General features: G+C 44.3%; 1 protein-coding gene across 1 annotated transcript in view; it reads right to left on the minus strand.

The window, feature by feature from the left end:
• pds5b (PDS5 cohesin associated factor B) overlaps window positions 1–25878 on the minus strand; it is a 179585-nt gene that overhangs the window by 53801 nt on the left and 99906 nt on the right. The window contains exons 13-16 of the mRNA XM_083641614.1: window positions 12512–12625; window positions 12139–12220; window positions 11022–11070; window positions 9855–9994 (exon numbers count right to left, since the gene is read on the minus strand). Of these exons, the coding sequence (XP_083497740.1) occupies window positions 9855–9994; window positions 11022–11070; window positions 12139–12220; window positions 12512–12625 (385 nt within the window). The remainder of the gene's footprint in view (window positions 1–9854; window positions 9995–11021; window positions 11071–12138; window positions 12221–12511; window positions 12626–25878) is intronic.

Raw genomic sequence — 25878 nt, forward strand, 5'->3', positions numbered from 1 at the left:
CCGGGCCGGGTAGCCCTGCTCTAAAGTGATGGGAGTATATTAAGTAGGTAGAGGAACCAGACGTCTGAGGCTATATACTGTAAGTGATGGGAGTATATTAAGTAGTTAGAGGAACCAGACGGAGCCGATGGCTTCCGCCCCTGAGCTGTGCGGGTGACCTGATGGAGCTGGATTTTTTTATTAGGTGATTGCCCTAATTGTCATCAGTGATGTCATCTGTGATGATGTCATCAGTGATGTCAGAGCAGGCGAGGCCGCGACGCAGAGTGGTCATCAGTGATGTCATAAGAGCAGGTAAGCCCACACAGCGGGCGAGCTGCAGGGTAGTAGGGTTGGGGCGATGGACGATGGAATCGAAACTGGTTGGCGTAGCTAGCCTAGCGTGAAATACCTCCAAATAGGTGATCCTTTGGCTTGCTCCATGCTGTTAGCTGCTCCTGCCTAGCCTACATCAGCTTGTTTGGAAACAGTCTACCAGGCGGATGAGGCCGTACAGCGGCCGCGCTGCGTATACAAGCTGCAGGGCCAGCTCACGCAGCGGGCGAGCCTAGCACCTTGGTCGCACGAGGCCCGTCTGCGCAGCGTTCCGGCTGCGCCGCGGCTTTACTCCGTCCTCTGCACGTCGGCATGCCCCACAGCATGCGTTTCAGAAGCGGAGCGCTTCCGAGCGCTGCCTGGCAGCTTCATGCAAGATCGCGCGGGATTTACGAGATCGCGCGATACTGTGTATACAATGGGGTGGATGTAAAAAGCACAACACACAAGCAACACAGTCTGTCGTTGACTTGCTTTTGATTTGGTCATTTTCCCTTGATTGTTGTGCTTCTACCATGGGTAAGTAGGCTCCAATTATTTCTTTATTTGTCATACAGTGCCTGTTAGCAGGAGAACTCTTGCATTTCTTTGTCTACTTGAAAGACTACAGGGGGAGGGGGGGAGAAGGAGTCGGTGTAGTGGCAAAAACAACCTTAGGGTTTCTCCTGTAACCCGTGTTCCAGTGTTCCAATTGTCTTTTATTTTTTACCACTAGAGAAAGCAACTACATATGTCGGACTCACAGCCTATCCAAAAAATCCATTCACAAAAAATATTCGGAGATGGTTTACCGTTCTCAGGTGTTGATGGTTTATTTCACAATAATCTTAAACAAACAGAAAAATGCGGGTGGTGGGTCTAGTGTCTTTGATTGGGAATTGCGGAGTTGCTGATCCCTTTGTTGCAGCAAACATTCCACAGGTGCGGCTGAGCGGCTGAGGTTCATGACAGTATCTGCTGTCTGCTTTCTTCCCGAGCGCGCGCCACAGCTCGCAACTTAAAGGTGCCCTCCCCTCACACCTGCAGAGGGGGCCTAATTGACTCACACGCAACAACAAAAGGACAGATTAATTCACAAACACAAAATATGTCAATTAAATGATCTTAATGGCTTTTATAATAGGGAGAGATTAAGTAATATATTGGGCATGAAAATAATAATAGTAGGCGCCAGGGCCTCTTTCCTGGGAACAATTTGGAGCCAAAATATATAATCTAATAAAGTGTCATAAATGAAATAATCTTTAATGTGGCTCCTACACACCAGCCCCTAATTGTTCTCTAATAGAACCAATTACTTAAATTAATTACACAAAAGGAGCCATAGGTGTATTTCATTTCATAGTTACTTAATAAATTCAAATTTGGAAAAATTTTGGAAAAAATAAAGTATACGTTACATCCCTTTACTTTAGAGGGAAGACTTATTCTTCAGCTTCCAGGATGCGGCACAGTTTTGTTACGGGCCTTTCAAGGACTGAAGTCTTAGTCTGGAGCTTCACTGAGCGGACAAGACCTCTTCCATCAGGTTTCGTCTCCACCACTCTGCCCAGTGGCCATGATCCACGTGGGGCCGAGGGGTCAACCACTAGGACGACGTCTCCGATGTTCAGGTTGTCCCTCACGCTTGTCCATTTCTGCCTTTCCTGGAGCAGCAGGAGGTATTCTCTCGTCCATCTGTGCCAGAAAAGGTCGGCCATGTACTGGATTTGTTTCCAGCGGCGTCTGGCGTAAAGATCTGCTTTTTGAAATGTTCCAGGGGGTAGAATTGGTTGTGTTTTTAGCAGGAGGAGGTGATTTGGAGTGAGTGGCTCCAGGTCATGTGGATCAGAAGACAGGGTGGAGAGGGGGCGGTTATTGAGGATTGCTTCGACCTCGCAGAAGATCGTTTGCAGACCTTCATCATCGATGATTTGCTGATGGAGAGTTGAATTAAGCACTTGGCGGACAGATCTTATGAGTCTTTCCCAGACCCCGCCGTGGTGTGAAGCTGCTGGTGGATTAAAGCTCCACTGAATTCCATCAGGAAGCAGAGCGCCTTGAATTTTCCTCTCATTTAATGAACTCAGGGCCTTCTTGAGCTCTGCCTGAGCACCCACCAGGTTTGTACCATTATCAGATCTGATGTGCTTCACCTGGCCTCTCCTGCAAACAAATCTTCTCAACGCGTGAATGCAAGAGTCAGTATCCAACGAATAGGCTACCTCCAAGTGTATGGCTCTACTTGACATACAGGTGAACAGGACTCCGTACCTCTTGATCTGGCTTCTTCCTCGTCTCACCTCAATCGGGCCAAAGTAATCTAATCCGACGTTGGTAAAGGGAGGGAGGTCAGGTAGAACTCTTTCCTGTGGCAAGTCTGCCATTTTCTGTTCACCTGTTTTTCCTCTCACACGTCGACACACAACGCACTTTGAAATCACTTTCCTTGCTGCTGAGTTTCCTTTTATAATCCAGTATTTCTTTCGGGCCTCTGAAAGAGTATGGTTTCTTCCACTGTGTCCAGAGTATTCATGGATGTGTCTTAGTATGAGAACTGAAATGTGAGCATCTTTGGGCAAGATACAAGGGTGCTTGGTCTCATCAGGCATTGCGGATCTGTGTAGGCGGCCACCTACTCTTATGATGCCTTCATCCAGGATGGGATCGAGCTTGCAGATTTTACTGCTCTTTTGCACTCTGAATGGGGCTGTTTCCAGTGCTGCCATTTCACCTGGGAATGATTGTTTCTGGCCATAGGTGACAACAGACCTTTCCGCCTGTGCGAGATCTTCCACTGTGAGGAACTGTCCACCACATGTGGCTCTGAAAATATGAAGTTCAGTGCTCACACTTTGGCTGCGTGAGCGGGTGGTGATGTGATCTGAAGAAAGTTCCTTTCGCTTTTTAGTGATCAGCATCAGAGCCTTCTTTAATTTCAGATACCATGCCACTGCTTTAAGTAGTCTCATCCAATCTGAGAAGAATGAAATAAGCTGGTCTGTGGGTGTGTCAATGTTCTTCACCACTGTTGTGAATACAGCAGTGGTTTTCTTGACCTCTGGGTCATCCTTTAACCCTGAGTTGGAGCGCCATGCTCCCTCCACAGGCCAACTTTCTTCTGGGTTCCATAGAAACTCAGGGGCATGTATCCATCTCCACTTCTGCATGAATTTGACTGCACTCAGTCCCCTTGAGGCATCATCTGCAGGGTTGTCCTTGCTGCTTACATATCTCCACTGAGATATATCTGTGTTGTCACGAATCAATGAAACTCGATTGGCTACATAGGTCTTGAATCTGGTGTGGTCATTACCAATGTACTTGAGCACCGTTTGGCTGTCAGTCCAGCAGACTGAGGGTTTTAAGTCAAAGTGCAATTCTTTTCTCAGCATTTTGTCCACCTTCACCAAGAGTGCTGCGGCCGCCAGCTCCAGTCGTGGCACTGTGATGTTCTTTAAAGGAAGGACTCTGGACTTTCCTAGGACAAAGGTAACATGCACCACATCCTGAGCGTTTGTTAGCCTGATGTAGCTCACTGAGCCGTAGCCACTTTCGCTGGCATCAGCGAAGTGATGCAGCTGTGCGCATTTTGGTTCTCCATAGTTGTTAGGTTTCATACAACGGGCAACTTTGAAACTTTGAATCCTTTCCAGACTGTCCATCCATTCCATCCATCGAGCCGTTATAGCCTGGGGCAAGGGTTCGTCCCATCCAAAGCCTCTCTGGCAGAGCTCCTGTAGCAACTGCCTAGCTGGAAGAATGAGAGGAGCAAGAAAGCCAAGTGGATCAAAGACGGAGCTTACCACAGAAAGCATGCCTCTCCTGGTATGTGGCTTCTGGCTGAGATGGATATCAAACTGGAAATGGTCAGAGTCCACACACCACTGCAGTCCTAGGGCTCTTTCAAGGGGGAGGCTGTCTTTGTCCAGGTCCAATGTCCTGACTTCCTTTGCCCTTTGATCTTGGGGAATGGAGGCTAGAACGGCTCGGCTGTTGCTAACCCACTGAGTGAGCTGAAACCCACCTTTGTTGCATAGCGCAGTGAGGTCTTTTGCCAGTTGGATGGCTTCCAAGTCTTTGGCCACTGACTTTACACAGTCGTCCACATAAAAATTGTGTCGGACTGTTTCAGCTACTTGAAGAGGGAACAAGCTTTCATTGTCATCGGCTGTTTTTTGCAGTGCAAAGCTGGCACAGCTTGGAGAGGAGACAGCACCAAAAATGTGCACCAGCATGCGATATTCCTTGGGGGCTTGACTGGTGTCGCCTTGTGGCCACCACAAGAAGCGCATAAAGTCTACATCAGCTTTGTTTACTCTAACCTGATGAAACATTGACTTAATGTCCGCCATAATTCCAATAGGCTCTTTGCGAAATCTCAAAATGACTCCTACAAGCGAATTAACCAGATCTGGACCTTGCAGTAACTCCGTGTTGAGGGATACACCCTGGTAAGAGGCCGCACAGTCGAAAACTACTCGCAGTTTTTTCTTTTTTGGGTGGTACACCCCATGGTGGGGTAGGTACCAAGTGTTTCCAGGTGACTGTGTCAATTCCTCTTGTGGGACCTCCTCTGCGTAGTTGTTCTCAAAGATGTCGTCGAGGAACGCAACATATTCCTGTTTATACTGCGGGTCCTTGTTCATCTTTCTTTTTAGACTCTGCAGACGCTGTTCTGCCATTTTGCGGTTATTAGGCAAGCTGACCTTTGCTTTCCTGAAAGGTAACTTCAGACTGTAGTGCCCGTCCTGTAGCACAGCCTCACTGGCTATTTCCAAAAACTTTTTGTCTTCAATTGACATCTCAGTCTTTTCTTCTGAAGCCAGCTCATTAAAATCCTGATTGTACTGTGAGATCAGCAGCTCTTCCAGACTTACAACTGATATCCTGTTCACAGTCACACTCCTCACACTGCCGTCACCATCACTTCTCAGTGGTCCATTTACCACCCACCCCAATAGGGTTTTTATCGCGTAAGGGCCGTCATCTTGGCTATTTATAACTTCCCATGGTTCCAATAGTTTTGGAGCATCTGTTCCAATTAACAGCTCCACCTTTGCACTGATGCTGGGAAGTTTAACCTTACTGAGGTACGGCCATGGCGATAAGTCCTCTTGCTTGGGAATGTTGTTTGCGATACATGGCATTTCTTTCTGCGTGAAGGCTTTAGGAAGTGGCAAGAAGATGTCGCTGTCCAGTGCTGAAACTTCAAGTCCAGATATAACATGAGCTGGGACAAGCTCTCGCTGGTTCATTGTGCTTAGTAAAATGTGTGTTTTCTTGCCTTTCAGGTTGAGCTGGGACATGAGTGTTTCGGAGCAGAAGGTAGCAGTGGACCCAGGATCCAAAAGAGCGTACACCTGCTTTATCTGGCTGCCTTTTGCTGACTTTATTTGAACTGGAACAATGGACAGTACATTCTCTTGGTCACCAGCCCCTATATGACCGCATAGCTCCACTGATGCACTGCCTGTTACGCCAGAGAGCCTTGCTTCTTTGGCTGCTAAATTACCATATGTGGTCATAATGTGCAGGGCGCTTGGGTGAGCTAATTTGCATACTCTGCAATTGAGACGCTTTTTGCAGTCTCTACTGATGTGGCCTGGGGAGAGACAGCCAAAGCATATGCCCTTGGTCTTTAAAAAACTGAGCTTGTCTCTGTGTGTTTTCTTTAAAAACTGTTTACACAAATCCAATGTGTGTTTCCAGCTGCAGAAAGGGCATGGGAGTTCAGTATCTTTTTCCTTGTGTGCAACAGCGACACTTGTGGCAAAACTGCTGCTAGACAACTTTGGCGTCTGTGTCCTGACAGGGGCTCGCACCATTCCTCTGCTAGGTGCTTTGTCCTGAAGATCCCCGAACAGGGGGTCGGCGGCTATGCGAGCTTGTTTTTCAATGAAACGGATCAGGTCCATAATTCTAGCTCTGTGGTTGCTCGCCTCTTGTAGCTCAAAAGCCTTGTTGCGCCATTTTTCTCTGAGCTTGTATGGCACTTTAAGTACAATGCTTCTCATGTTCGATACTGTATCCAGCTCCTCTAAATACTCCATTTCCTCCATAGCATTGTAGCAGCCTCGAAGGAACATGGCATACTCCTGTAGTGACTTTGAGTCTTCAGATTTAATTTGGGGCCAGGATAGAGCTTTTTCTAAATAAGCACAAAAAATTCTATATTCATTACCAAAGTTTTCCTTTAGTAATTCCTTTGCTTTCTTGTAGCCTCTATCTGGAGACATGTACTCACAGCTTTTGACTAGCCTTTGAGCTTGGCCTCTTGTAAACTGTATGAGGAACTGCAGTCTCTCTCTGTTGTCATCGGTTTTATTTTCAATCACATTTTCAAATGAGTGGATAAAAGATTTGAACTCCAGAATGTGTCCATCAAAGAGTGGAAGGCTTCCTTGTGGCAGTGTAGACAGAAGTTGTTGTTTCACAAGGATCTTTGTCAAGTCGTTTTGATTTTCCAGAATCTTGATCATGTGATTATCCTGTGCAGAGCTGGGTGTAGAAGGAAGATAGCCTGTTGACAGAGCTGATGATGAGAGGTCTGGGGCAGCTAATGCAAATGAGTGAGGGGCGGTACCAGAGGGCATTTTGCGTGTTGTTGAGGTCTGTGGTGGCTGTAGTTGGGGTTGAGGCTGATCTTGCTCGGGCTGTCTTAATTGATTAGCATTTAAAACAGAGGGGGAAAAATGCAGCAAAGCACCTGTTGCTTTGCTCTTAACAACTGGAGCATGTTTATCCTCCTCTTCTTCCACTGGTTCTAATGCTGCTGCTGCTCCTGCTCCTAGGACGTCCTCTTCCTCTGTACCCAACACATTGTGATCTGGGGCGTCATCAGTCTCTGTGTCAAAGCCTGTAATTTCATTCTTTTTTAAATAGTCAATTTCTGCCGTCGCGGCTGCTATTTCTGTATGTAAATTTAATGCTTCCTTCCTTTTTCTTAATATTTGTTCCTCTTCTTCAATATCATGCTTTTGTTTTAGTGTTGCAGCTCTGGCCAATAAAGCTGCTCTTTTCGCTTCTGCATTAATGCGTGCTTGTGCGGATGAGGTTGATCGTTGGCTGCCTAGATGTGACCTGCGGCTGCCTGGAAGTGACTTGATTGACAGGGCTATATCATGCAGGGTCACTGCAGCATTTAAATTCTCCACCTCTTCTGGTTCTACTTCTTCTTGAGGGATAGAAGAGGTGACTTCAGCTTCCTTGGGCTTTTCCATATCTGAAATCCATTGTTTTACATTGGCAAGGCAAGCGGTGATTGGTGCATATTTAGGTTGATACCATATTTCATAATCTTCCTTTCTTTCCTTTTCCTCCAAAGTTTCCATATATGAGGCATGCACATCATTAAACTCCTTCAACATTTCATTTAATTTCATTAGATTTCCTTTGACTTCATCCAGATAATCTTTATCAGACATTAATTTATTGATTATGTTTATTCTCCGTGTTAGGTGGGACAGTTTGCCTGCTCTTGATGAGCGGAGACTCGCAGCTGCGCCATTCATGTCTTTTGGGGCTTGCTGCTTTTCCTCGTCTGATGCCATTGTGACAAACTTTCCAAAGTTTTTTATTTTTTATTTTATTTCCTTTTTCCTTTTTTCCACAGTTAGTCCATAGGTGAAACAGTGAAACAATTATTTAGTTATTCTCCTTCATCCCGACATTTAATTTCCTCCGTGCGTCTTGATGAGGGAATTGTTTGCCCGCAATAAAGGGGAACAAACAGAGATCAGAGTTCGTTAGTACAAAAATCCGGGGGATACTGCTTTTCTTTGTAGTTCAAACAATATCATCAAACGAAAAATCATTGCAAAAATGTTTGATTTTGAGGGCACAAACCTCCTCTGAAGCGTTTCTTTTGTTCCACTTTCTGCGCGTCACGCAGTTTCCTTTTCCCTTGCGCTGCGCGTAATCCTCCACTTCGATCCTCTTAACGTTCAATCCAGCATTGTCATGAACTTGATGTAGTGGCAAAAACAACCTTAGGGTTTCTCCTGTAACCCGTGTTCCAGTGTTCCAATTGTCTTTTATTTTTTACCACTAGAGAAAGCAACTACATATGTCGGACTCACAGCCTATCCAAAAAATCCATTCACAAAAAATATTCGGAGATGGTTTACCGTTCTCAGGTGTTGATGGTTTATTTCACAATAATCTTAAACAAACAGAAAAATGCGGGTGGTGGGTCTAGTGTCTTTGATTGGGAATTGCGGAGTTGCTGATCCCTTTGTTGCAGCAAACATTCCACAGGTGCGGCTGAGCGGCTGAGGTTCATGACAGTATCTGCTGTCTGCTTTCTTCCCGAGCGCGCGCCACAGCTCGCAACTTAAAGGTGCCCTCCCCTCACACCTGCAGAGGGGGCCTAATTGACTCACACGCAACAACAAAAGGACAGATTAATTCACAAACACAAAATATGTCAATTAAATGATCTTAATGGCTTTTATAATAGGGAGAGATTAAGTAATATATTGGGCATGAAAATAATAATAGTAGGCGCCAGGGCCTCTTTCCTGGGAACAATTTGGAGCCAAAATATATAATCTAATAAAGTGTCATAAATGAAATAATCTTTAATGTGGCTCCTACAGTCGGTATTGGGTCTGCACACGGTGTTTTATTATGAAAATCGACTGGATTCTCGAGCAGTTGCTGTGTCTGACTTCCGGGCTGAAAGATCTGCTCTGTGCAGCTTGACGCAGCTTCCAGGCGTCATCCGTGAAAAATAGAACTGCTGCGTATCTTTAGCGGAGCGGGGCGCCGAGCCGCTTCTGGGACGCTTCTGATACGCCCCGTTGCGTGCCTGGTGGGATCACACGCGTTGATTAAAATACCCACGAGCAGCTTCGTAAGGAGTCGAGCGCGCGTAGCCCAGTAGATCCATTTGAGAGTGAAAATGTGTTCTAATCTAATGAAGACAAGACCGATCAAAACACACGATTTCACGATTTCAGACGGACAAGCCCGTCTTTATTGTCACACGGTTACACATCAACACGGAGGGCCACAAACACACACATGCTGACGGTGGCCGGTGAAATTTGTCCTCTGCATTTAACCCATCCTGGCTTTGTCCTTTCCTCCGAGGGGCAGGCCAGGAGCAGTGGTCGCTTTCTCGTACAGCGCCCGGGGACCGACTTCGGATGTTGTCGTCACTGGTCGGATGACGATGACGATCTGATCTTCTGCATGTTTTTAATGGGGGGGGGGGGGGGGGGGGGTTATATACGGAGGAACCCCCTGGGGGAGCACGGGGAGAACATGCAAACTCCACACAGACAGAAAGGCCCTTACGACGAGATACCCCACCTGGGCAGTAGGCACTGAAGATATGGGGGGAACACAACCACAGCGCCCGCAGTGTCCCAGGCGAGAATCGAACTCAGGACCTTCTGACTGCGAGGCGACAGCTCTACCACTGAGCCACCGTGCCCCACGGTGGAGGGACAACACCGTTCCACAAAAAGGGGGCGACGACACACTGCGATGGCAGCCAGAAGATTCAATAATACTATAATATTAAGTTACTATACTATAATAATAATACTCACCACACAGACTTCAGCCTGCTTGCAGGAGCAGGAGGGGCTGACCAGAGTCTCCAGCTGGTCTCTGATCCGCTCGTCATCATCCAGGACCTGGGCCAGCTTCTTCACAAAGTCCTGGGCCTTGCCTGGGTCTGGCAGATTCCCTGTGGATGCACAGAGTCATAGCTAATGGCTAATTGGTAGGGGTGTCACAATATATCGTCCCACGAAATTTCGCGATAGTAAAACGTCACGATATGTATCGTTGAGATGAAATCTCATTATCGTGAAAAAAAAAAAAAAAAAAAAAAAACATTTTTTTTTTTTTTTTTTTTCAAAAGTAGACAAAGAAACGTCTTTGTTTGTTGAAGTTCAATGTGTGGAAAGTAGTTCAGTTGAACAAGTCTCTGAAGAGACACATGAGAAGTTATACAGGAGAGAAACCATTCAATTGAGTTTCTGGCAAAACTGTTTACTTGACAGGAAAAACTGAAGATGCATAAAAAATAGACTAAGAAAAGTCTTGTTGTTTGAGTTTGAAGAAAAACTGAAGATGCATAATGAGAATTTATACTGCTGAGAAACCTTTTAGTTCAAAGTAAATCTAAGTGACGGTGTAACTCATTCTATTTCAAGATAAGCCTTATCTCCAATCTCATGTTTTTTCTAGTTGTTATTGTAATAACAATTTCCCACAACAGCATGTTTTGTATTTGTGCATTTCAAATAAAATACTACTAGCAGTCATATATTGTCATTATTCAAGTTTAAAAAAATATTGTTAAAATCGTATCGTATCGTATCGTTATCGTGAACCCAGTATCGTGATACGTATCGTATCGTGAACTGAGTGTATCGTGACACCCCTACTAATTGGTAATTGTTGTTTACCTCTTTAACAGATCACCGGCTGGGGTAATTTATTATATTCTTATATTAGATAGCGTACCAAGACAAGGCAGATCAAACCAAGAGGCGCGACAATCATGGCAGTACAGCTTGAGTCTGTATTTGAACTTGTGCAGTGTCAGTCAATCCAGCAACCGGGGAAAGATATGGACCATTTCAAAGCAAAGGCCACTACAGTTAGCTCAACCACTGCAGTGCTCCTCTCTTGAAAAGAGTATTTATTATTGAGTGTGTGTGTGTGTGTGTGTGTGTGTGTGTGTGTGTGTGTGTGTGTGTCCTTACTTGTGATCACCATGACCTTGGCAAACACAGCCTTGGTGGAAGCTTCAGACTGGAACACATAGAGAAAACAAAGAAAAGATAATTTAGGGAACACCACACAAGGGAATTAATCCATTAGCCCATTGTTTCTCAAATGGGGGTACGTGTAGCCCTATGGGTATGTGTAGGTACTATTAGGGTTGTGCGATGTCACCAAAATATCCATCGTGATTGTTTCACAGTCAAACATCGTGATTAACGATGGCATCGTCATCGTACAGTACGTGCTCGTCCCCGAGCGAGTAGCACCTTTCTCACTCACCTTGTGTGCGGTTACGTTTAGAACTCTAAACCCTGATTGGTTGCTTTGGGTCAGACCGGCAAAGTTACAGAACTGCTGTTATGTAGGGCGGCTAGGGCCTGGTGACGCTGTTATGTAAAAGGGGAAGGCGCTCACAGACACACGTTTGTTGATGTAACTCATCAATGAAATATTGTTAGTGACATGCAATAGTCAAAATGTGCTATTTCAACCAAAATTATAATGCAATAATAATGCCTACTGCAGCTTTAAGGAGAAACGCATTATTTAATACATTTTCTATCATGCCCCTAAAATTCTTTGTGTGCTCCTAGTTTTTTCAACTTAGGGGCACACGTGCTCCTTCTGAAAATTTTAAGTGACCAGCCCTGCCTTGGGCTGTTTGACGAAGTCCAGCAGGTCGTTATTAGGGATGCACGATATATCGGCAATCATATCGGTATCGGCCGATGTTAGTCATTTTTTAACATATCAGTATCGGTCCGATGTTACAATGTTAATATCGGTTATCGGTATCAGCCAAATTCTTCACATTGAGATGAAATAATGCAGTAAATCTATGATTTATGGGCTTTTACAAATGTTTTTGAAATAAAAAATGCATTACTTTTTCAAATTCAGTGTTTACATGTGTTTTTCAGTATGTACAAAATATTATTATCATAGACATGTGTTTTTATACAGATCATATCGACATCGGTAAATATCGGTTATCGGCCATAACAGCAATGTTAATATCGGTTATCGGCATCGGCCAAAATTTTCATATTGGTGCATCCCTAGACGTTATTGTAGAGTGCTCTACTAAAGAGTTACCTTGGGCTGTTTGACCAGGTCCAGCAGGTCTTTGACGTTGTGTCGCAGCATATTCTGGCACTTCCACATCTCATTCAAGGCTCTGAGACGGAATAAAGGACGAGGATAAAAAGACATGAGGAGAAAGAGTGGTGGTGGTGGGAGGAGGGGTCACAGGGAAAATACGGTCATTTCATCTATCTATTCGTTCATTGCAAATGGGTTGAAGTCAGTGGCATCTGAAGGCTAGATTTCATAAGCTCACTCTGGAGACCATTATATTCTTCTCAAACGCTCACATTTTATAAACTGCAGAAGACTGTCTTATCACTGTTTTGATCTTGTGTGTGTGAGCGAGAGACTGTGTATGTGAGAGAGAGAGAGAGACACTTACTTGACAGCGTTGGTGTCCAGGGTGGCATACAGGTAGTAAAGACACTTCATCCTTTCTGTAGTTTCCAGGTTGTGAGGGACCATGTACTGGGCAAAGATCCGTTCCACCAGCAACCTGAAACACCGGACATGACAGAATGTTACATTCAATAGGAGAATATGATGGAGAAGGAATACTGAAAAGAGCTCTGGGAGCCTGCAATCTGCCATTAGATTGGTTTGGCATAAGATCATCCAGCACTGCCCTGATTCACATAGTTACAACATATTTGATTGATTGATTGATTTTATTTATGGATATAGCAGAACAAAATCCAAGGGATAGACATGTAAAAGTGTGAACGCATATTTCCAACATGGTTCCTGGTCTTATAAAAACAGGACATACAATAACGCATAATATCAAATAAACAAAATAGAACAATCGACAATAAAAAGAAGAAAAGATATAAACCACACAAGTTCAAAAACCATTATACCAAAAGGCTCACACATTACTCAAGTTTACTCAGCAAGAATTTTTAGGCCGGTGCTTGCACTGGCCTATATGACCATGTGTGTCCCAATCGCTGCATACACGACTCCTGGCACACTTTCATCAAGATGGGCTTTTACTTTGAAATTGGTTTTATTTGACGAATGTCCGGTTTCGGACTTCCTGTCTGGCCTGATCTGATCTTGTTCAGCTTGACAGAGTCGCTCACGGCCGCAGAGGGTCCGCGCCCATGTTAACGTTACACGCGACGCAACAAATAAATAAACACACATTTCCCAGTGTCTCTGGACATCAACAGTAGCGGGAGACGTCTCCCCTTCCAACAAATATACATGAATGTTATGCGTAAGCAACATGAACATCTTACCGCGAGGCAGAGAGCTAAGCTAAGTAGCTAACAGCTGAGCTAAGTAGGCTATAACTAGCGTGTTAGCCGATCGGAAAAGCATGTAAAACAGCGGTGAGATTAGTGAGAGAGTCAGTGAAAGGAGGAGAGACCCGCGAGTGCTTGTGCAGAACTAGTGCATGTTGTGTACAGCGGGTAATGAGCCGCTGTTATGAAGATTAAAGCGATATTCACGGAGTTGAGAGCAGACAAACTCGCATTTGCATCCTCTCTCCAGCCTCCTGCACATGACGCGTTCAGGAGCCGTCGGGAAAGCGTGACATCTGTAATGTGTCACAACAAAATAAATAACCTGGGTTACCCTTAAAAAAGACACTAGGTGGACACAGGCCCTTACAATGTTATCGTGTGTTACTGGACAGACACACTAATAACTTTTCAATCTGAGCCATTTTACATAGCCTATAGTGTGCTGTAGCCTGGGTAAACCCATCCCCCACGTGACCTGCTCTCAGACCTGTTCTCAGTCACTAGTGACTGGGAACTGAGAGAGCAGGTCACGTGGGGGCTGGGTTTACCTAGGCTAAGTGTGCTGTGCCAGTGCTGCAGTTTATATTTTTCTTTTTGTGCCCATGGCACACCAAATGGCACGACAAAATCTCAAGGCACACCTACAGTATATAGCCTAAGTCTATCGGTGCAAAATAGCCTCTATTACTCTTATCACTCTAAATGCTTTTTTATTTACTAATGTCAAATACAATTTGACAAAATATATTACTCTAGGAATTAATTTGAAACTTTGCAAAATTACTAAATCAAAGCAGCAACACACCCACTTTTTGTATAGTTTTAGGCTATATTTGCAATGGCAATAATGCAAAATCCCAAGGCACACCTGTGTGCCTTGGCACACCATTTGGGAACCACTGGCCTACATTATGGCGTTGTTCTATCACAGAGAGACATTCAGTTAATATGGCGTTATTCTTCTAACACAGAAACATTCAGTTAATATGGTGGTCTTCTAACACCAGAGAGACACATTTCAAAAGGTGTCCTTCAATCCCACAGTGACTGTTAACTCATTCACCGCCAAAGACGTCTTTGACGTGTTATCAGAAATAGCCATCCACGCCAAAGACGTGTTTGACGTGTTTTTGTTTTTATTAGTGCAGCGCGTAGTTCAAACACTTCCCCAGCCTGTGACATGTTTTCAGGTCCCTAGCCTCAAAGTCAAGCCGACAACACGCGATCAAACACATACCGCAGCTGTTGTTTGAAATGAGCAGGAGGAAAAACAGAGAAACGCGCTTCCTTGTAGAGAGGAGAAACGCCATTGAAACGCCCCTCGGCGCGCTGCACTGCTCGCCTTGCTGCAGGGCGAACCTGGATTGCCTAGTCAAACCCGTGACGAACATGATCGATCCGGTTCCAGCGCCTGGTCCCAAAGCCAAGCCGGACCCGTTCCTGTGTCGTGTCGCAGCATTCGTCCCAGCCCGAACGAGAGGAGGAAAACGAGCAAAGGCAGAGGAGGCTAGACGCTGATCTCAAACCAGTTTGGTGTTCCCCTCCTATGCTAATTTGCGGGGGAAGGAGGTGCGATCCAGCAGCAGCTGTGGACAGAACTCTCTCTGTGTGTGTGTGTGTGTGTGTGTGTGTGTGTGTGTGTCTGTGTGTGTGTGTGTCTGTGTCTGTGTGTGTGTCTGTCTGTCTGTCTGTCTGCACACTCACTCACACTGAGTAAACTGTATTGTTGAATGTAAAAAAAGCACTTCATATATATACGTATATATATATATATATATATTTTTTTTTTTTTGTCATTTGTGTCATAATGAATAATATTTACATGTCTGATGTCAATACAGTTCAAAATAAAAGAATTGAGAGCGAGTTCTGCCTGAGATTGTCTCTTTTACAAAAATTGCCTTTTCTGCTGTTTCTCTTCTCCGAGAGACCTTTTTGGTGAAAACAGGGTGTATATAAAAGGCTATAAGTAGAGTACAGAACATGCTAAAAGCTCACTTTTTTTTCCCTGGTGAACCCAGAGACGTACATCTTCATTTTGAGGTATTGCAAATCACTTTGGTGCTAATAGATAATTTACTGTGGGTCTTGAAAGATGACCAACAATTATGAAAATCTTTGGCCTGTGCTAAATATTGGCAGTCCTAAACTGGCCATGAATGAGTTAAGGGTGTTACTAAACCTTGAATTTGTGAATGCGATCAACCTTGTGGACATTCTGCTTCTTATCCATTAGGTATCGAGTATCGTATCTGTATTGAGTATCGAAGCAGATATTTATGGGTTATCGTATTGTTTAAAAAAATCCATAATATATATAAAATATAAAATCCTGCATCCCTAAACACAAACAGGGAAAAAAGGTGGAAAATCAGACGACGGCTTATATGTGTTCTGTTGATTGTTAAAATGTGTATGGGTATACATGGGTGACGATCCCATGCACCGGCCGTACGCCAGGTTTCGACCTGGCCTTGTTTCAGAAGGTTTTTAAAACCATTCAGAGCTGTGTAGTGTGCATGCTAGGGCTGCTGCGATTTGCCATCAAATCGTATATTGACGATTGAAGGGAGTGATCGCCAATTGGCTTTTCTACAGCGATTTGAACTAATTTACTATCATAAGACATTATAAACTAGAACTAGAACTTATGCCTCCGCCATTAGTTGATTCTGGAGTCCAAATCGCCATTTGAGGCAAATTGGAAGAGATTCCGTCAAGACGCTCCTGTGATGTTGCGTTACAGAGCTTGGAAATTGGGTGTGTGAGAGGTCACAGTGACCTTGAACTTTGACCACCAAAATGTAATCAGTTCATCCTTGAGTCCAAGTCGATATTTGAGAAAAGTTTGATTAAATTCCGTCAAGGCATTCCTGAGATATCGCGTTAACAAGCTTGAAAATGGCGTTCGAGAGCTCACCTTGACCTTTGACCTTTGACCACCAAAATCTAATCAGATCATCCTTGAGTCCAAGTCGATGTTTGAGACAAGTTTGATTAAATTCCGTCAAGGCATTCCTGAGATATCACGTTAACAAGCTTGAAAATAGCGTTTGAGCGGTCACAGTGACCTTGACCTTTGACTTTTGACCACCAAAATCGAATCAGTTCATCCTTGAGTCTAAGTAGATGTTTGAGGCAAATTTTATGAAATTCCGTCAAGGTATTCGTGAGATATCACGTTAACAAGCTGGAAAATGGCGTTTGAGAGGTCACAGTGACCTTGACCTTTGACCACCAAAATGTAATCAGTTCATCCTTGAGTCCAAGTCGATGTTTGAGACAAGTTTGATTAAATTCCGTCAAGGCATTCCTGAGATATCGCGTTAACAAGCTTGAAAATGGCGTTCGAGAGGTCACAGTGACCTTGACCTTTGACCTTTGACCACCAAAATCTAATCAGTTCATCCTTGAGTCCAAGTCGATGTTTGAGACAAGTTTGATTAAATTCCGTCAAGGCATTCCTGAGATATTGCGTTAACAAGCGTGAAAATGGCGTTCGAGAGGTCACAGTGACCTTGAGCTTTGACCTTTGACCACCAAAATCTAATCAGATCATCCTTGAGTCTAAGTCGATGTTTGAGGCAAATTTGATGAAATTCCATCCAGGCGTTCCTCAGATATCGCGTTAACAAGCTTGAAAATGGCGTTCGAGAGGTCACAGTGACCTTGACCTTTGACCTTTGCCCACCAAAATCTAATCAGTTCATCCTTGAGTCCAAGTCGATGTTTGAGACAAGTTTGATTAAATTCCGTCAAGGCATTCCTGAGATATCGCGTTAACAAGCGTGAAAATGGCGTTCGAGAGGTCACAGTGACCTTGACCTTTGACCTTTGACCACCAAAATCTAATCAGATCATCCTTGAGCCTAAGTGAATGTTTAAGGCGAATCTGATGAAATTCTGTACAAGCGTTCCTCAGATATCGCGTTAACAAGCTTGAAAATGGCGTTCGAGAGGTCACAGTGACCTTGACCTTTGACCTTTGACCACCAAAATCTAATCAGATCATCCTTGAGCCTAAGTGAATGTTTAAGGCGAATCTGATGAAATTCCGTACAAGCGTTCCTCAGATATCGCGTTAACAAGCTTGAAAATGGCGTTCGAGAGGTCACAGTGACCTTGACCTTTGACCTTTGACCACCAAAATCTAATCAGATCATCCTTGAGCCTAAGTGAATGTTTAAGGCGAATCTGATTAAATTCCGTCCAGGCGTTCCTCAGATATCGCGTTAACAAACATCGTACGGACGTACGGACAGCCGTACGTACGTACGTACGGACGGACAACCCGGATCCATAATGCCTCCGGCCTGGCTATCGCCGGCGGAGGCATAAAAATAATATCTAGAAGCTGCGCCCTACTGTACACTTAAGAGATGTTTCTGGCAGAGCTCTGTTAATCAGCGCGAGTGAGGGGGAAAGCCGTGCGTAACGTTACAGCACTCGACGTTATAAAAATAATATCTAGAAGCTGCGCCCTACTGTACAGTTATACCTTTTTTACATCAAAAGTCCCACTAGTACACGTGTTTTTGTTACCCAGGAAAGCAGCAGGGGGTAGCAGCAGCAGCATCGCCTTTTAAACTTTTATATCACACTCAACCCACGTTTCTCCACCGCTACAGGCTGTCTCTTCCCCCTCCCTTTTCCCTTCTCTCACGGCTGCCCTAGGTGCAGTAGTATCAGGCCAGCTAAAACAAAATGAAAACTTCCGGATAAAAATGTCAAACTAATGTGATTTAAACAAGTAAATAGCCTCACTGATGCACGTTGGAAGAGAAAAAGGTGTTTCAACAAACGAAGCAGCAAACATCGTATCAAAATACTCGTTTTGGTGTTAAGATTACATAATAATGAAGCTGTAAAGCATTACTCAAAATGTGAACGTTACAACGAGGGATTTATTTTGAAGAGCTAAAGCGGATGACCTACTTACATTCTGGCTGACTTGATGCAGTCTATGTGCCTGGGGCTGCTGGGCTCGTGAGCTTTGTGGGGTGCACTCGTGCATGACGAGGGACACTTTTCTCTCAGCAAGAAAGTCGAATTTCAGCCTGTGGGAATAACTCAATCTCACTGACTCACGCTGGAAAAGGGGAGGCAACTCACGGAAAATCACGGGTTGGACCACCGCCAAGAATTATATCTCCAGCCGGAGCAGAGCCGCCGCGTTAAAATCCACCTCACTTCCAGGGTCGCTCTATCGGCCCGGGTTGGAAACTTTTAGACTGAAGAAAATGCCACTAGCTTGTGGATATTAGTGCGATTTTTAATTAGTCTAAAAGAGGTTTTAGAGATGAATCAGCACAAGAGGGGGGAGCCGTCCTCTGTGACATCATCCTACCCGCAGATCCCTAGTTCGATAAATTTGTCCCAGTTCAGCGTTATCGACCACGACATCTTAGAGGAAACTGTGCAAGGCCTTAAATCATCTTCGTGCTGTCTCGATACCCTTCCAACAAGCTTTTTAAAAAGCGTTTATAACTGTCTGTCTTCTGACCTATTGCAAATAGTTAATAGATCCCTTTTGACCGGCACTTTTCCTGAGTCCCTGAAAACTGCAGTTATTAAACCCCTACTAAAAAAGCGTAGCCTTGATGCATCGGTAATCAGTAACTACAGACCAATATCTAATCTCCCCTTTATAGCCAAAATAATTGAAAAGGTTGTTTACCTACAACTCAATAGATTCCTAACCTCAAATGATCTCCTAGATAAACTCCAATCAGGCTTTCGCCCCCATCACAGCACAGAAACCGCGCTTACTAAAGTCATAAATGACATCAGAATGAACACAGACTCAGGCAAAAATTCGATTCTAGTGCTACTGGATCTTAGCGCTGCATTTGACACTGTTGACCACTCAATTTTATTGGACAGACTGGAAAACTGGGTTGGGCTATCGGGTACGGTCCTCCAGTGGTTCAAGTCCTATCTTCAAGACAGGAAGTACTTCGTCTCCATTGGCAATTACACATCTGACCTAACTAGGATGACTTGTGGGGTGCCTCAAGGATCCATTATGGGGCCCGTTCTCTTCAACCTTTATATGCTCCCTCTAGGCCTAATTATGCAAAAAAACAAAGTAGCCTATCATAACTATGCAGACGACACTCAGTTGTATATAACTCTTTCCTCAGCTGACTATGCCCCCATAGAATCATTGTGCCAGTGCATTGATCAAATAAATAACTGGATGTGCCAGAATTTCCTACAGCTAAACAAAGACAAAACAGAGGTGATCGTCTTTGGCCCCAAAGAACAAAGGCTTAAAATCACTGTACGCCTTGAGTCTCTATCCCTGAAGCCTAAGGATCAAGTCAAAAGTTATTATTGATTCCGATCTCTACTTTAACTCCCACATTAAGTCAATTAGAAAATCAGCTTTTTATCATCTTAAAAATATAGCAAGAATTAGGGGATACATGTCCAGACGGGATCTAGAAAAACTAATTCACGCCTTCATTTATAGTAGGTTAGACTACTGCAATAGCCTTTTTTCTGGTCTCTCCAAAAAAGAACTTAGGCAACTTCAACTCATTCAGAATGCTGCTGCTAGAGTTCTAACGAAGACTAAGAAAGCTGATCATATCACTCCAGTTCTTAAGTCCTTACACTGGTTGCCAGTGTGTCATAGAATAGATTTTAAAATACTTTTATTAGTCTATAAATCACTTAACACGTTCACTGCCGTCGACGAGTTATCTCGTCAAAAAAAATCCAACGGTTGACTGCCGTCGACGAGTTATCTTGACGGTGGGACGTGGATCAAACCCTTTTACATCTCCTATAAAAATATGGGAGCCACCGAACGTGTACAACCCATTCCACTGACCCACTAAGTGGCGACAATGCTCTCCAGACTAGAGAAAGCCGAGCCAAAACTGCAGGGAAAAGCGTGAGGAAACCATTCTCATACTGTAGAATGGTTTGGCGAAAACGCTTTCGCGCTGGCGCACAACGGTGGCGCACAACGGTGGGGGGTTCCAAAAATAGACTGGGTGCAACACACTTTGAAACACGCAGCATAAAGCCCAGAATCGCACAAAGCTTCATCAAAGCTCTCAACCGAAACCCCAAGAAACGAGCGAGCCCCATCCAGACTCGCCCGTGAGGGGCCGCCAGCAGACAGGCAGCAGAAACTCGCTTGTGACAAATGCTGCAAAGCCACCAGAGACACACCCACGGAGGGAGGAGTTTGAAGAAGAGGGGGGTGGGGGTGCTGTTATGGAGGAAATTACTGTTCAGAACTATTGTTTAGATGTCTGATGTCTTACTGATGCCAAAAATAAATGGTTAAAGTGACTGTTCTATCGAATTTCACAAAAAGGCATTTATCTCAGCTTTCCTTTTCAGACGCTGAAACCATGCTGTATTCAACTGCTAATGCCTACATAACTACTAACTCTACAAACTAACTCTTTTAGACAGCGAAAGCAAACATTCTATTAGTTATTTTGAGATATTTTGTGTTCACAAAGTCCTAGCAGAAAATAATCCTCGGCTCTTGAAAGATGAGCCAGAATCCTCAAAAAACCCCTTGGCAGAAGCTACCTACAGTAAAAAAAAACTGTTGGCAGTGAATGTGTTAATGGCCTAGGCCCAAAATACATAGCTGAATTGCTCCCACGCTACGAACCGTCTAGAACTCTTAGGTCAACAGGGTCCAGCTTATTAACTGTCCGTAGGATCAAATCAAATCATGGGAAGGCTGCATTTACCCACTATGCTTCTGCTAGCTGGAACAAATTGCCTGAAGACCTCAGATCTGCCCCAACCTTACTTACTTTTAAAAATAGACTAAAGACTTTTATGTTTACCGTCGCTTTTAACTGCTGACAGCTACTATGCAAACCCAATGAGTCCTCTATAAGTTTTTAGCTCTTTCTGCAACTGCTGCGCCTGTTGCTTAATGCACTTTTTATACTCTTTTTTTTATGTTTTGTTGTGATGCTTTTAAATGTCCATTTTATTCTCTTCTTTTCTTTTCCTGTCAACCATTTTATGTGAAGCACTTTGAATTGCCTCTGTGTATGAAATGTGCTATACAAATAAACTTGACTTGACTTTGCTCCTCTCCTGTTTCCTCAACGAGCACAGTCAAGTCAGCCAGAATGTAAAAGTATTTCTTCCGCAGCGGGCTTTCAAAATTAACGTAAGGTAACCGTTAAACTTAAAGGGATAGTTCCGTTTGTTTGAAGTGGGGTCCTATGAGGTACTCTCATACAGTCAATGCACTGGGTAAAGCACTCTGGACACATCGCCCACCGAGATAGGAGAACTGCACTCCAGCTGCGGCAGGCACAGAGAGCTGTCTGCTGAGTGTGATGGGGGCCAAGAGCAAAAACATACAAAACAACAGAAAGAATACATAAAGTGCTTCCATACTGCTCACCTGGCATAATGCAAGTCTCCACAAGCCCTGTGATGCCAAGTTGACTTGAAAATATGTCATTTACACCCTGTTTTTAGCTGAAATCGTCACTGGAGCTAGCAGCTGAAAGTTCAACAACTAGGGTACAACCTTGCTACAGTGACGATTTCAGCTAAAAACAGGGTGTAAATTACATCTTTTCAAGTCAACTTGGCATCTCAGGGCTTGTGGGAGACTTGCATTATGCCAGGTGAGCAGTATGGAAGCATTTCATGTATTTTTTCTGTTGTTTTGTATGTTTTTGCTCTTGGCCCCCATCACACTCAGCAGACAGCTCTCTGTGCCTGCCGCAGCTGGAGTGCAGTTCTCCTATCTCGGTGGGCGATGCGTCCAGAGTGCTTTACCCAGTGCACTGACTGTATGAGAGTACCTCATAGGACCCCACTTCAAACAAACTGAACTATCCCTTTAATATAACTTTTGAGTAATGCTTTTAGACTAGTTTCACTCCATATGTAATCGTAACATTACAACCAGTCTTTTTGGTGTGTAAGCTATTTTATGGCGGTTCCTCGTAGTTAAGGCTATGAGTGATTTAAGTTTATTTTGCACTGTGTGCTTTTATTTTTAAGGCTAGAAACTAGAGATGCACCGATTGCCATTTTCTTGGCCGGTTGCGATTTCCGATTTTTGAATAGTCTGACTTGCCGATACTGATTTTGGCCGATTCCGATTTTCTTTCTAAGAACAATAATTGACGGGTTATTTTTTTTAAGTTTTTTTTTTTACTTTGCTTTAATAGAAAATTAAGATTCATGTCACATTTCTTATCATTTGCATAAGGTAGGACGATCTCGCTCGAAAACATCTCAAAATAAAAGTGTTCCAGGTTATTGGACAGAGCTTTTCTTTTTTGTGTAAATACAATGAATATACTGTAAAACAATTAATTCCAGTATATCCCACAGCTATCATGCATTTACTTTTCCAAAAGAAAAAAGGTGCAACAGAACAGGGGATCCAGATGGAAAGTATCCTATGGCTAAATCTGTTACAAAGCATCTCTTCTCCTTAATGTTTTTTTGTATATGTCCCTGCCAATTAGGGTTGTGCGATGTCACCAAAATATCCATCGTGATTGTTTCACAGTCAAACATCGTGATTAACGATGGCATCGTCATTTATGCCATCCACCGCTGCAATGCATGTTAAAAGCAGGACAGCTGAGCTCTTCATGAGAACGACAGCCAGGCTACTAGCTACTGCACAGAGCCAGGCGACTCAAGCAGTGAGCGGCAGCTACGTAACAGCTAGCAGTAGCCTAGCTGCTGTTGCTGCTGTATTTCTCTCTCAACTCTCTCCAGTCTCCTCAACTCTCTCTCTCATTAGGTTCAAAAGCCCACTAATCTAACGTTATATCCGCCAGTAATTCTGTCAGTTTTCTGCCAGCTAGTTATCAACACACACACGTTGTTGGTCAGGATATGTAACGTTAGCGTTAGCCTATTTGTTTTGCGCCGTTCAATATTGCTAGTGCTGTATCAACTTCAACTTTCACTTTGGAAACAGGCGAGTTAAATTCACAGTTGAAGACTTGTTCTCACTTTGGGTTGAAAACAGGAAAGTCTTGTCTTGTCTTAAAAGTGTTCACAACAAAATAACTGACTTCCCATGCGCGGGGGACGCCCCGGCGACATTAAACAAGCGCACCCAGTGCAGAGAAGCACTAGAGCGGGGGAGGGGAGGCTTCTCTGAGTCTGAACTGGGTGCGTTCGTTTAATGCCGCCGGCGCGTCCCCCACGTGTCACGGTAAGTGGACTTGGTATTTTTTATTATTAAAACGGCAACAAATTAATTCAAACAGATAATTAATCACGATGATCCGATGTAGAAGGCTCAGCGGTCGATGGGGGGTCGGCCAATCACGATGGTCGATGCCATCGTCCATCGTGCCAACCCTACTGCCAAATAAACTAATAAAATAAAATAAACATCAAAATGTTATCCATGGACAAGGAGTTAATAGCCTATAGTAGGGCTGCTCGATTATGGCAAAAATCATAATCACGATTATTTTTAATTGATATTGAGATCACGATTATTTAACACGATTACTTATTGACATTGAGAACATCATGAATTTATTGAACATTGACACTGGCTTTTCTTTTTAACATTGGATGTCTTTGGATTTTAGATATACCGTAAATTCCGGACTATAAGCCGCGGCTTTTTTCCCGTTTTTTGGCCCCTGCGGCTTATATAACGGTGCGGCTTATCTATGGATTTTTTCAGAAAAAAAATTCCAAATACAAATAAAATCTCTCTTTTTTAGCACTCTTTCTACCTATAAATCCACTTCTGTTTTAATTTCCTCTGTTGCCCTCTTTTCACCACACCGCGGACACTGTGTGCACTGTCGAAATAAACAAAGGTGTTGTGTTATGTTGTTTTGTTGAAATGTTACGGTAATACGGTAAATGGGAGCTTCCTCAAACAGCCAACAATCCCCTCTGTGCGTGAACCCTTACATATGGTAATTACGGTAAGCAAACGGCCACTCGGTGACCTCCAAAATCGATGGATTTTACAGGTTACACAGCTTCATCAGCACATTTTATGTGCATTGCTTTGCTGCTTGTTTTTTCGATTATTTTTTTGTAAAGCACCTTGAATTGCCTTTGTGTATTAAAGACTTGACATCATTGGCGGAAATCAACCGGTTACTCCTACCGGTTCAAAGTTCATCAGCCGCCCGGAATCACAACAAGACGAGCAGTCTCTCTCTCACTTACCATGGGGAAGGTACGCAGAAATTCACACGACGCAGCTTTCAAGCTGAAAGCAGTCGAACTCGCACTAAAAGAGGGAAACAGAGCAGCAGCGCGTACCCTGAGCATCAATGAGTCGATGGTGAGACGTTGGAAGAAGCAGCAGGAGGAACTGTCTCAGTGTAAGAAGACCAAAAAGTCCTTCAAAGGTCATAAAAGCAGATGGCCGGAACTAGAAGATTCCCTTGAAGACTGGGTGTTGACCCAGAGAGCAGACGGCCGAGGCGTTTCCACGGTGCAGATCCGACTGAAGGCCAAAACAGTCGCCACCGAAATGAACATTGAACATTTCAGAGGTGGGCCATCTTGGTGCTTCCGATTCATGAGACGAAAGGGACTGTCCGTCAGGGCGCGGACGACTGTGTGCCAACAACTCCCTCCCGACTACCAGGAGAAAATCGCAAACTTCGGCGAATACACACAAAGGAAGATCAAGGATTATTCCATCGAACCGGAGCAGATCATAAACATGGATGAAGTGCCTTTGACGTTCGACCTGCCACTCACTCGCACTGTTAACAAGAAAGGTGAATCGTCGATCACATTGAGAACCACTGGGCACGAGAGAACGAATTTCACTTGTGTTCTCGGCTGCACAGCATCTGGAGCAAAGCTGCCGCCAATGGTGATTTTCAAGCGGATTACGATGCCGAAAGAGAAAATGCCCAGTGGGATATGCGTCAGAGTCAACAAGAAAGGGTGGATGATGGAAAGTGTCATGAAGGAGTGGTTGGCTGAGTGCTACGTCAAGCGCCCTGGAGGATTCTTTCACCAAAAGAAAGCTTTGCTCGTTCTGGACAGCATGAGGGCTCATATAACAGATTCGGTGAAAGCAGCCATCAAGACCACAAACTCCATTCCAGCTGTGATTCCTGGGGGCACGACCAAGCATCTGCAGCCACTCGACATCAGTGTCAATCGCGCATTCAAAGTGGCACTACGCGTTGAGTGGGAGACGTGGATGACGAGCGGCGACAAATCATTCACAAAAACAGGGCGCATGCGAAAAGCAACTTTCGCACAAGTTTGCCAGTGGGTCCTGACAGCGTGGAGGAGTGTTAAAACATCCACGATCACCAACGGGTTCCGAAAGGCTGGACTGCTGCGTGATGAAGAGGAGGACGCCGCCACAGCTGAGGGCCTTCAGAGGCTGTTCGATTCCGACAGTGACGAAGAGGAGTTCGTTGGTTTTGAGAGCGACAACGAAGGAGAGAGGAGAGTGGTTGACGAAGCCACCCTGAACCTGTTCGTTTCCGACACTGAAGTTGAGGACTTTGCTGGTTTCAGT

Source organism: Poromitra crassiceps (genome assembly GCF_964638095.1).
Source record: "Poromitra crassiceps genome assembly, chromosome: 1".
NCBI classification, from domain to species: Eukaryota; Metazoa; Chordata; class Actinopteri; order Beryciformes; family Melamphaidae; genus Poromitra; species Poromitra crassiceps.